The 13,531-nt window shown below is 38.7% G+C and overlaps 1 protein-coding gene across 1 annotated transcript in view; it reads left to right on the top strand.

Annotated features, from left to right (window-relative positions):
* ADGRA1 (adhesion G protein-coupled receptor A1) overlaps positions 1-13,531 on the top strand; it is a 294,207-nt gene that overhangs the window by 40,391 nt on the left and 240,285 nt on the right. Inside the window, exon 2 of the mRNA XM_075423515.1 lies at positions 1,504-1,575. Within this exon, the coding sequence (XP_075279630.1) occupies positions 1,504-1,575 (72 nt within the window). The remainder of the gene's footprint in view (positions 1-1,503; positions 1,576-13,531) is intronic.

Below are 13,531 nucleotides of genomic sequence, written 5' to 3'. Positions count from 1 at the left end.
AATGTTGCTGCACAAGTGTACTCAGTAACAACACAGTGTAACAACATACAGGTCAGATCTGAGCTGCTTTGTTCTCCATGTTTTCTGACAGTGGGCCATCAAATTACATCAAAATATATTTACACATGTTTATGGATGAATTTTAGAAATAACTTGCAAAAATCTCCAAATCTTACTAACATTACAGTATTTTAACTTTTCTACATCAATAATTATTTTCTGTTTCACTATGGGTCAGTGTTATGTGTTGTCTTTTGCTCCGAGACTTGAGATTTTACACAAGAGGTGTATGCTGGGGCAAGGCACTTAGCAATTCCCATTGTATATGAACAGTAAGAGACAAGTTAAGATATCTCGTGTAACAGATTGTTTTAAAATTTTACAGGAGTAAATAGTTGATTCACGAAGTCTCAAGTTTGCTAGTTAAGAGCATAAAATTTCTTTTGATTTTTGTTTTTGTTTTATTTCTATCTTTATTGCAAGCTATGTCTCAATTTGAAATGGAATTTTGTGCACTAAAGAAGTATAGTTTATTGTAAATGTTACATTAAAAGACTCGTTTCTCAAGCAGTTGCAACTGGATTTTTTTCAGAGACAAATGTTTCTTCTGCACATTACATAATCATTTGATCTGCTTAAAAATAAAATTCATGAGCTTCTAAACCAAATTGAATTTCTTTTGTATATTGTAAGGTTTTTACATGGTAACATCTTCAGCATGAGTGCATGTTCATATTGTATTGCTTCTGAAACAGCTGGGAAAATCCAGCGATGAAAAATCACTAAACTGGAAAGACCTACTTGTGACAGCGACAGTAGTTTAACATGAAGAGGGTGAATAGACAACTTTTCCAATAGCTTGCATGCAAGGCCAGCCTGTGTGTGTGTACTGGAAGGTGGTGGTATTTGATGGGCCAGGCATAGCTTAATTACTGAATTTCTACTATGCAGAGGTTGCAACAGGAAAACATTTTTAGACTAGTCTGTTTTTATGGTAATGGGTTTGTTTTTTGTTTGTCTCTCCTATAGAAAATGTAATACTTTCTATCTGTCAGCCATTGATGATATCATTCTTGGTATGTCCCTGCTATAGCAGCCACTGCAAAGTGACTGTATCGTCCTCTAATCTACTGGAACAGTTTTTAACACGTCCCTTGCTTCATCAGCCTTTTTTGCTGACTGGGAAGCCCAATGAGTACCTTTCCCAGTGGTAACTTAGAATCGACTAGTGAAATGTGGGCATTTATCAGTCTTATGATTTTCAAGTTGAAGCCAAAATTCATTTGTTGACATATTTCTTGAATATGCTTTTATTTAATAAAGAAGAAACTACGCACTTCAGGAAACAGTAATCTTTATTTACTGCTATGATGGGAAAATGCAAATGAAGCAGAGAATTTTGTGATTAGTATTTTAAAGAGCAGTCATTTACTATAATTACATGTTTTTAATCAGTGGAATTACCATGTTCTATTAACCAGATTCTTTCCTGACTTCTTGTAGGATTCTGAGTAACAACAAGATCTTATGGTTGAAGAATGGCTCTTTCTTTGGACTGAGATCCCTGGAGAGACTGTGAGTAACTGATCAGCTTCGTTCCACCTTCAATTAAAAAGTATTTGTATTTTAAATATAAAAACAAACATCAGCCAAAAAAGTTGAGATGTTCTGAACTGTATTGCACCGTTGAGTTTCTAGGCAGCCATGAAGTTAAGAAACAGCATAAAAGTGAGTGAATGGGGATGGATGTGGAAAATACAGGAAAGCACTGCCATCAGTTTGGAACTAAAATAAACATCCAGTGAAAGGCTTGTGCTACACTATGTACACTATCACAGTGAAGACTGGTATATGTAATGGTAACACTAATATACTTGACATGTCGTTTTGAGTTATTTAACTCATTGGTCTCCAATGCTTCCATTTTAATTCTAGTCTATATTTTAATTATGTTTTAAAGAAATTGGACAACATATGTCACTGGAACAGACAACGACATTGATAGAGCTCCATGACTGTGTTTTTCTAGCCAATATTTGGAGAGGGGAAGAGGAGCTCAGGAGCAACTAATGAATTAGGCGCAAAACATTTTGAAACTTCAGTGGAATAAATAAGCAGTAGCAGCTATACTGTAATAACACTGTTTTCTGTATATATAGGTCACTTATTTGACCTATAGAGCATGTAGAGCAAGTCTAAACAGCCATTCTTTATATGCAACTTACTTTGCCAGTGCATCTAAAATGAGTAACTATGTTATGCCTATCTTATAGTATCTCCTGCAGCTTAAGCTAATTGCTTTGTAAGAATATCTTCATTATATAGAGCTGTTGATACAAAGTAGTTGCTACATTCGTGAATGCATGAATGTATTCTGTGTTGTATGTATGTTTCCACGTGAAAAACATTACATATTAAAATTAACTTCAGCTAATATTTTCCTATATATGTGTGAAGTGCATGCTGTTTATGGTTGTATAATAAGGTGGGTTGAGTATATGACACTGATACATTTGAATATTCTAACTGCAATTTAAAGATAAACAATCTATTTCAAGGTCTGGAGCAATCCCTTAAGCACCTTGAAGGGTTAGGATAAAGCTAACTGAACAGTTACATAAAGGAATACTCCATTTTCTTTGCATATAGTTACAGATGTAATGAATACTTCTTTAATATTGGTAATATTTAATAGTAAGGAATGAAGAGTAGTTGTGTATTATTTACTAACTGGTTTAATCTTAGGTGTAACAACGATATGAGGTTTATAAAGAAGTTTACATATATTTTAGACAAAACAATTTAGAGTAGGGGATAGGATTACAAATTTATTGCAAGAAAGGAAACTGGTAAATTAAATTCTAATGCACTTCAAGTAAAGCATTAGTGTTTATAAATAGAGGAAGGCATTTCCTCTGGGGTTTTTTGAGGTTTAATTTACATTGGGGAATGATACTGAGCATGTACTTTTAAAAACTTTGTTAGTTATCTAGTTAGAGAAGTACTTCAACCTAAAAAGATATTGCAAATAGTATTGAGAGTAGTGAGAAAACAAAAAAAACCCCTTAGGTCTGTAGCCTCAATTATCATCACCATCTAAACTGTCTTAATTTTATTGTATTGATTTTTCACAACATTACAGATAAATTGAGTAACATCTCCTCTGTACATAACGCTCTTTGGCCATGGCATTAATACAAAATCCATAAATGGTTCTTGAAGCAGAGACTAGAATTCAGGTGCTGACATTGTCTTCAGATTCGGATGCTCTGTTTCTTGTTCTCTGGCCCCATACACTTCTCATCAATATCTGTGAAGCCCCAGTTTCAGCTGGTGGGGTGAGAACAGCTGGAATAGTCTACTAAGAGGTGAGGGTGAATGAACTACATATGGATGGGTGCTCCTAACCCTTGGACAAAGGTTTCCCCAGCTTTGCCTTTTCCATGCAAACTAATCCAGAGCAGTACTTCAGGTGCTTAAAATGGAGAACTATGACAGCAACTGCTGACCATATTCATGGCTTATCAAAATAGACCAACAAGAAATTTTTCCTTGCCTGAAAGGGGAGGTGGAGAATCTTACGAAGTACAGTAGCAGAAAAATCCAGCTTCCTTTAAGATAACGTTAAGTTTACAAGATCAGGTGCTTAGAAATGTGGGTGTGCTGGAGTGAAGGATTACTCATTTAATTTGGCTTTGTACTCCTTTTGGTCCCTTTCAGGGCAAAAAATTAGTGATGTGAATGCCATAGAGACAAGAATCATGAGCGTCTGTAATTTTTTCGTGGTTACCATGAGATCATGAGCCAGAAGAGTGTTGGCTTATGTGGAAAATGGAATAATTCAATGTCAAACTTGATAACTTCAGAGGAGAAGTAAAATTTCAGGTGGAACTCAGTGACTTGTATACCCTGGCTCTTTCCAGTCCTGGAGTCAATCTAGCAAAGGAGGCAGGAGACCCGCATGGTTGAGCAAGGAGCTTCTAGTGGAGCTCAGACAGAAGAGAAAGGTCCATGGAATGTGGAAAGAGGGGCAGGCCACTTGGGAGGAGTACAGGAATGTTGTCAAAGCATGCAGGGATTCAATGAAGAAGGCTAAGGTCCACCTGGAATTGAATCTGGCAAGGGGTGTCAAGGACAACAAGAAAAGCTTCTTCAAGTGCATCAGCAGCAAACAGAAGACTAAGCATAATGTGGGGCCGCTGTGGACTGAGGTGGGTGCCCTGGTGATGGAGGATGCAGAGAAGGCAGAGTTACTGAATGCCTTCTTCGCTTCAGTCTTTAGTGCTAGGGCTGACCCTCAGGAATCCCAGGCCCTGGAGATAAGAAACTAAGCCTGCAGAAAGGATGACCTTTCCCTTGGTCGAGGAGGATTATGTGAGAGATCACTTAAGCAATCTGTATGCCCGCAAATCCACGAGCCCCAATGCAATGCACCCACAAGTGCTGAGGGAGCTGACAGATGTCAGTGCTGAGCCACTCTCCATCATCTTTGAAAGGTGGCACTCAGAGGTCTCCGAGGACTGGAGAGAAGCCAGTGTCACTCCACTCTTCAAAAAGGGCAGGAAGGAGGACCCAGGGAACTACAGGCCGGTCAGCCTCACCTCCATCCTGGGAAAGATGATGGAGCAACTCATTCTGTAGGTCATCATTAAGCAAGTGGAGGAAAAGAAGATTATCAGGAGTAGTCAACATGGATTCACCAAGGGGAAATCATGCTTGACCAATCTGATAGCTTTCTACAATGGCATGACTGGCTGGGTAGACGATGGGAGAGCAGTGGATGTTGTCTACCTCGACTTTAGCAAGGCTTTTGACACTGTCTTCCATAACATCCTCCTAGGGAAGCTCAGGAAGTGTGGGCTGGATGAGTGGTCAGTGAGGTGGATTGAGAACTGGCTGAATGGCAGAACTCAGAGGGTTGTCATCAGCGGCGCTGAGTCTAGTTGGAGGCCTGTAACTAGTGGTGTCCCCCAGGGGTCAGTACTGGGCCCAGCCTTGTTTAACTTCTTCATCAATGACCTGGATGAAGAGTTAGAGTGTACCCTCAGCAAGTCTGCTGACGACACAAAACTGGGAGGAGTGGTGGATACACCAGAAGGCTGTGCTGCCATTCAGCGAGACCTGGACAGGCTGGAAAGTTGGGCAGAGAGAAAGCTGATGAGGTTCAACAAGGGCAAGTGCAGGGTCCTGCACCTGGGAAGGAACAACCCCATGCACCAGTGGGGTGGACCTGCTGCAGAGCAGCTCTGTGGAGAGGGACCTGGGAGTGCTGATGGACAACAGGTTGACCATGAGCCAGCAGTGTGCCCTGGCTGCCAAGAAGGCCAATGGGATCCTGGGGTTCATTAAAAGGAGTGTGGCCAGTAGGTCAAGGGAGGTTCTCCTTCCCCTCTACTCTGCCCTAGTGAGGCCGCATCTGGGGTACTGCATCCAGTTCTGGGCTCCCTAGCTCAAGAAAGATGAGGAGCTACTGGAGAGAGTCCAGTGGAGGGCTATGAGGATGATGAGGGGCCTGGAGCATCTCTCCTACGAGGAAAGGCTGAGGGAGCTGGGCTTGTTTAGCCTGAAGAAGAGAAGACTGAGAGGGGACCTTATAAATGCCTACGAATATCTGAAGGGTGGGTGTCAGGAGAATGGGGCCAAGCTCTTTTCATCGGTGCCCAGCAACAGGACAAGGGGCAATGGGCACAAACTGAAGCATAGGAAGTTGCACCTGAACATGAGGAAGAACTTCTTCACTTTGAGGTTAATGGAGGACTAGAACAGGTTGCCCAGGGAGATTGTGGATTCTCCTTCTCTGGAGATATTCAAGACCCACTTGGACAAGGTCCTGTGCAGCCTGCTGTAGGTGACCCTGCTTCAGCAGAGGGGTTGGACTAGATGACCCACAGAGGTCCCTTCCAACCCTGACCATTCTGTGATTCTGTGAGTGCTCAAAACCTCTTATTGACCAAAGAATGGTTTGCAGCCCTGCTCCAACAAGCTAGTGACAACTTTCCCTTATTATTTTGTTTTTCAATGCATGTCACAAGAGGAATTGGATTACAAAAGTTTCAGTCCTCCCAAATTCTGGTGATTTCTCAACAGCGTGTTACACAAGCAAGAGACCTTACTGAGCAGTTTTCTCAAACTGGGACTCCTCTTTTCATGCAACTTTAATTCAGCAAACTGAGAAACAGAAGTTGTTTGCCTCTTAAGTGTCCATTCTAAGAATCTATTTCTCTAAAGCTAAGTTTATTGTAGAACTCTTATATCATGCATGAAGTGCAATCTTTTTCAAAATATAGTTGGACCTAGTTCGTGTTTGTTTTTGCAGGCTTCTCAGAAAATTGCATTTATTTTCAACTACAGCATGAGTATTAAAAGTTTGTTATTTCAGATTTTCTTAAATTGTGTTACTGCTGTAAAAGGAAATCTGATATTAGGTTTTCAGGGGATACAAATAGCCAGCCAGGAGAAAACGTGTTTGAGGATACAGTTATTTCCTTTTTAGTAATAGAAAGAGAATCCTATATTTACTAATACTTTATTAATATTGCAAATTAAACATTTAATAATGCCTGTATTAAAAACTATATAAGTAATAGTGATCAAAATATGTTTCTGAAATATTAGTATTTTTAATGGACTGTTTGTAAAAATGCTTTGAAAAACACTGTCTCACAAAAGGTGCTTTTTCTGTACTTTGTATGTGTGTGAACAGTGACTCACAAGTGATCTGTAGAGGTGGAAGTCTCTCCACTTTGAGTTTTCTGAAACTAAGAAATGCTGCCTTGTGCTGGTTTGGAAAGGTTGACTCACAAATGTGTTATAGTGTCTGGATCATGATGCACCTCTGTGCCACTGGGCTTATTTTGTAGTACTAACAAGAGGCACTAAGAAGTGAATATCATTACTTAAATACCATGCGAGAATAAAAACTTTCTGTAAACTTAGGTTTTGTATGGCACTCAGTTATATAGGCCTTGGTTTGGAATAAACTCAGAAGTGTAGGTAAGAAAATAAATAAACTTTTTTGAAGCAAGTGTGGTAAAGTAACTGTTTGCTAAAATATGAAGAGCTTTATGGAATTTAACTGGAGATCTACAGTCCGTAAATTCTACAGATGAGAGTGAGCACCTTGAACCCATTTCTGTGATGGGCCCGTCAAAACGGCTTCATATTCAGGAGACTGAGAGTTCACTTTGGGTCTGAAGCTTGGGGCAAAGACTTGACAGCTTGTAATGGTTTCAGTTCCAGTGCCTTCCCTCTCTGTAGTCAGTGTTCTATATTCCTGGGAGATGCATCAGTTATCATAGACATTTAAGTAAGTGTTTCATATGCTCTGGGTACCATAAAAGAAAGGCAGAGTGGGCTTTCAAAGCCACATGGAGAGGCAGTTCTTTCAAGTAAGTCTCACCAATCCAGAAGCTCTCATTTACTTAAAAAAGTGATTTGGAGGATCTGAACAACGGAAAAATAAAGTCTATGTAATTTCATGATATAGTTATTCCATAAATTGGAACAATATATTAAATAGAAAAATCTGTGACTTAATTTGATTTTTTTAAAAATTATTATTATTTATTTGTTTAACTTGCAGACAATGGGGTTAACCATTGCTATTACCCAAGGAACAGGCTTAGTGCAGATTACAAAGGTACTAGCAGATACCTTGTCACCGCAGTGTATGGTTTGGACCCTGCTCCAATGACATTGCAGTGTGCGGGATAGTAGTATTATTAGTAACAGTTGTGGCAAGTCTTTTTATGCTTGAGAATATCTGGCCAGCCATAGTTCATATGATGCTTCTGGGAGCAAGGACTGAGATGGTTCGGCCAGGTGCTCCAGCTGTACTGGACCCAAAGTCAAAATCCAGACTAGGAAACTAAACCTTATGCCCTAACGCTGATGTCAGCTGGCACAAAACAGTCTGTATCTGAGCTATTATCCACACTAGTAATTTTCTTACCCTCCACAACAACCACTGCATCACAGCTGCCTGGATGGCCCAAGTCCCGCGCTAGCTCCCCACGGTACCTCTAGCCAGGGGCAATCTGTTGTGGCTGCTGCTCTGCTGTGGGCTTCCTAGTGCTTAATGGGGTTGATATTGTACTTGGCATTTTCTGAAGTGGGTGTATGAAGTCTCTCTCTCTCTGTTTTATAACCAAATGTACTTTTTCATCAAGTTTATAGGAGCATAATTACCTCAGAGACTGCTACTCCTTTGTCCCCTGTGGCTGAAACTCTTTAACAGGTTCAGAAGCTATTTGGAGGGAAAGAGCAAATAGAAAATAAAGAAACATAGACAAACAGACCATGCTTGCATAAGCAGTGTTTCCTTAGGAAATCAGGATGAAAGATCGCTAAGCAAGATTACACATATTTTTCACAGTTGACCCAGAAAAAAAGCTTGCCAGGCATTAATAATTCTGCGGTGACTGTTTTACAGAAACTTACTCTTACGTTTTCCCAATATTCCTAGACATGTTTCTAGACAAAGAAAAATCGTACTGAAGTATATGTAAGAATTTAGCACTGAATTTATTTTTTTGTTTTATTTTTCTTTAGCGGTATAGATCAGTCTTACTTGACCAGGTCTCTCACGGATTGTGTGTACTTTTATTAAGTGTTGCTGTTTTGTAAAGTTACCAACTGCGTGGAAGTGCTAAGTAGTCACATATTGTCCTCAGTTATTATTAGATAAGAAAGCATAAAAGCTACTTTCAGTAGCTTACAATATGACATTCTGCAAATACATGTAATGCTGTGCAATTGAAGTAATAACACATTAACTTGAGGGAATGACAGGGCAGGAAACGCAAGCAAAACAAATTAGACCATAGGAAAAACATGTTGTTAAACAGCTGGTATAAAAATATGGTATTTAGATGTTCTTCAGCAAAATTCAAGTGGTGAAAGGGTAAAATATAAAGGTTTTACATTTTGATATACTGATGTGCTTCTTTAAACATGTAATTTACGTTCTCTGAATTACTGGCCACTTCTTTTCTTTTCCTGCCTCTACTTTTGAAATGTGCATGCGGACATACAGGCACACTCATGAAGAAGCAGAGATTTTTTTTCCTAGGCACTGTGAAGCACTGGACATATACCTAAAGAAATTGTTAAACAATTTTTCAACATGTATGTATGGCATCTTTAAAGTTAGAAACTTCATAAATTAAATTTAGAATTACGTGGGGGTTTTTTGGGTTGTTGTAAAAATAGAAAAATACTAGTTACTGGGTATTATAAACTAATAATATTTCAGACTAATGGCCAGGATCCAATTGTACAGCTTTCTCCCTTTTTTTTTTTTTCCCCCTCTGACGAGCTTGCAGCTAAGGAGAGTGCGCCTAACTTCATGCAAGCGCTTTTAACAGAAATAGATTAATAACCTTGGAGACCTCAAATGACCACATTAATCAATCTCAGATGCCATTTAGCTGTGTTTAGAGAAATACTGTGATGTTATTTGGGGAAAGCGCAATTTTAAAACTGGTTTCTTAGAGCTGCCTGTTTTGTCAGCAGTCATGGCATGATGAAACTGGTTTTATCTGTTTTTTGTATTTGGAGTAGTATGGAGGAAGGAAAATCAGTACAAGTTCATTTCAAGTATCTAAGGTTTTCTTGCCGCTTTTTCACAGAATCACAGAATGGTAGGGATTGGAAGGGACGTCTGTGGGTCATCTAGTCCAACCCCCCTGCCGAAGCAGGGTCACCTACAGCAGGCTGCACAGGACCTTGTCCAGGCGGGTCTTGAATATCTCCAGAGAAGGAGACTCCACAACCTCCCTGGGCAGCCTGTTCCAGTGCTCCGTCACCCTCGGAGTGAAGAAGTTCTTCCTCCTGTTCAGATGGAACTTCCTGTGCTTCAGTTTGTGCCCATTGCCCCTTGTCCTGTCACTGGGCACCACTGAAAAGAAACAGAAAAACTGAAAAGAACACTCGTGTTTGAAATCCAACATGGATTTAGTAAATTCTCTAGATCTAGTTAATAATGATAACAAACAAGTTCTTTGTTTAAATTCACCTGAAATACTTTCAAAGAACAAAAATACAAATGCGGAAACCGTTATTTTTCCTTGTCTAGTAGTATGTCTGGGACTTCTGGGGACATCTAAGCCATTTTTCCTGTTAAATTTCTTATTGCGTTGGCTTGTTGTAATTGTTTACTAAAAACCTCATTATGCTGTATTACTATTTGAAGTGATTGAGCATGTTCTGGTAGGTGAGGAAGGATGGGAATAGCTATGGCAGGTGATTTTTCTCCTGGAGCAAGACTACCTGTACTTTGTTCGCATATTCTACACTAGACTGGGAACAACTCATATTTCTCTTGGTGCTCATTGAACTTTGAGTTACCCTTTTGGTTTCAGTGTCAGATTCAGAGATTGTCTTTCTAATTACAATGATACTAGTGCTTGCATGAAGCAGGATAGTTCCCTCAGTCACTTCTAGAAGCAGCTAACGTAGCTGTAAGTTTTTAAATCGATTTTAGGTATGCTGCCTGCAATATATTCAATACTAAGGCAATTGCTCATAAAAGCAAAGTCTGAAAATTTATGAATTACTGAAGTTAAAGTACCTGTTCTTCCAGAGATACATCTATTGCAAAAACAGGTTTGAAGGGTTGGAGATACTCGGAAAATAAAGAGCTTTAGAAATACAGGAAGGGGAAAAAAAAAAGCTGTGAATGTATGTCAGGCAGCAGACAGATCAGAAAGAGGAAAGAGAATATTTACCCATATAATAATTATTTATCACCTAAAATTAGAATAGCTTTTTGTGAAATGAATGTTTTTTAAGGCTTATCCTGGAGCCTGGAGAGAACCAATTTCTACAAGAAGATGAGTGGTAAGCTAGTAAATTGGGCTATATTTTTCAGAGCTTAATACACACAGCTGCTAAGCCATCTCATTTTTTTCATTGATCATGAATGCCATGGTCAGCCACTGAAAGATATTTTTGTCTGGGCTTGCACCATATCCCTGAGTTAGGACCAGATTCCTTACTCATCCTGGGGCTGCTTCTGCATGTGCTGCCGCCAGTCTTCCTTTGCTGCAGTCGCAACCCGTATGCTCTGGCATTTTGCCTCCCTTTGGTGCTTGGTCCTCTGCCGTTATGATAATTTTGGTCATGTTACTCATTGACACCAATGTCACGTTTATTCTGATACAGCCTGAATATCGAGACGTCCACTTACATGAACGTGTTCTTTCAATGTCTAACTTCCTGTATGTCAGTGAAGTTTGTAACATTTAAATGAATTGTTGCTAAATGATTAAATGCCTGACAGAAAATAAAGTATTTTTTTCCATAAAATCCATTTAGTTCCATAAAATCCAATTTCTATAAAATCATTTTACTATCTTACAATTTTAATGCATGGATTGGTGTGATTAGTTTGAGTCTGATATCAGACTGAAAGGAGATACAAAAGTGATCCTTGTAGCACCAGAATATCTTCAGTTCCTCACTTTGAAGATATTTTTTTTAGCATCAGACATGGATTCCTCATTAACTTTTAAAACATTTAAATTATATCTTGTAAATCGTGCAAAAATACAAATTATTTATTTATTACAAATAAAATGTAGTGTTGTAATGAGAAGTTTCCCCATCACCTTATTTAGCTAAAATTATCTTATTCATAGTGGATAAATTTCCAACTGACTGTTTAAGCTGGACAACTTTATTGCTTAACAGTATTTGTTTATTGACAGATTTCTTTTATCATCATCTGATCCTGGAAGTTTTAGGCATTACATTAAATTAGAAGTAAATCTTTCTAGCTAGTACAGCTTTTACTTAGAGGTAATTAATCCTTCTTAATAATAAAGATGTTTGTGTAAACAGGGAATTTTATGTATGCTGTAGCATGTGCACAACAGTCAGGTAATATAAGATATATTGATATTAAAGAAAACAGCCTTTTGAAAGAAGAAAATCTTTTGAAAGAGGCAGCTTTTATTTGAGACAAATGATTGGAAATCAGGATCTCTCTTCTTTTAAAGTTTGCCATAAGTTTTCTTTCAATTTTTGTCACATCACTTGATCTCTCTATGCCTCTGTGTTTTTTTCATCTGTGAAATAGTATTGCTTACCTTATATCTCCAAATCTAGTAATACTGGAGGATCTCAATGTATCTAGAGAGAGAAAACGTTGTAAGAAAAAGTACATTGATGATTATGTAATACCAATTATTTTACATTTCTACCTTATGTAGATTGGGTACTTTATTTATTTTTGATGCACTGCTAGCCTGACTGGGAAGCAGTCTTAATGGGCACAAAGATATGAGTGCAGATAGAGGATACTGATGCTCAGTTAGATTGCAGCTCTATGCGTCGTAAAAATTCAGTTGTTAGCCAAGTTTAGTAGTAAATGTAATCCTGACTTTCTTGTAAGCAGTGAAAAGGCAGGTTCTACAGCAGAAATACATCCTGTATCAGAAAAATGTTTAGCTTTGACTACAACAACTGAAGTAACTTTCACTAAATCCCATGGAGCCAATCTTGAGCATGGTGTGGGCTGAATAGCGTGGGAAGTACACGGGTGTTAGGCAGGGGTGGAAACTACTCTCAACCTGTCACCTTTGGTGACAAGGCTGTCTTAGTGACAAGACTGAGGCAGTGCTGGCACATCTTCATACCTGAGAGGTCTGTGATGAACACTGGCAGGGCTGCAGGGGGTGTGACTGAGGTCATCCTCTTCTTGTCTTCTTGGTAGGCTTTTTAGTCTCAATTTTAGTCCGGACATAAATTTGGTCTATTCTTCCAGTAATATAATCTGGTGTAATCAAGTATCACTGGGAAAAATACAAATAAGATGGATCCATATGTGATTTGTATTGTATTAACTTGTATTAACACACTGTCATTAAAAATAGATAGAATCCTGCTAGCAAGTAGGTCTCCTTGTAAAAATTTATATTTTACTTTTTTTTTTCTAAATGGATGGAAGTCAGCTGTAGCTGTCCTATTGAATGTTGTGTTTGTTTTTTTTTTTTCTGTGAACAGTATTAAGTCAGAAATATGCCAAGTGAGTTAAGGTTATGAACCAAATCCTGACACAGCACTAGGAATTTGAGTTTGCAGAATTGATATTCATCTTCTCCTAGTACTATCATCACAACCAATATATGCATGTGTGTTTTCTGGGTTCAGTGTTGTAGGTATAAAATGAGACAAGATATCCCGTCTACTATAGCTTGGTGAAAATACCTGCCTGGTTACATAAGCAGCAAGGGGCAACAGCAGACCTGAAGGATCCTTTGGAAACATTGTGGAATGGAAGACTGGACTTGGAAAAAGCACTGTTGGTCCTCGTGAAGAAGTAAAGAACCACAGGGTGGAATTCATTTCAAAGTAAATATTATTTGGCTTCAGGCAGTATTTTAATGAATTGCACAGAAGAAGGGTATCTAATTTGCAATTGTTGCATAGAAATTTTGAGAAATCAGAGAAGGAGAAACAGAGGCAGGATCAATGTCACAAGTCAAACTGGGCAAACTTAATTAAAAATCACCTTTTCATTTTAATTCTG

Source organism: Opisthocomus hoazin, chromosome 6 (assembly GCF_030867145.1).
Source record: "Opisthocomus hoazin isolate bOpiHoa1 chromosome 6, bOpiHoa1.hap1, whole genome shotgun sequence".
NCBI classification, from domain to species: Eukaryota; Metazoa; Chordata; class Aves; order Opisthocomiformes; family Opisthocomidae; genus Opisthocomus; species Opisthocomus hoazin.
The sequence above is the reverse complement of the archived record's forward strand: the minus strand, read 5'-3'. Positions and strand labels throughout refer to the sequence as shown.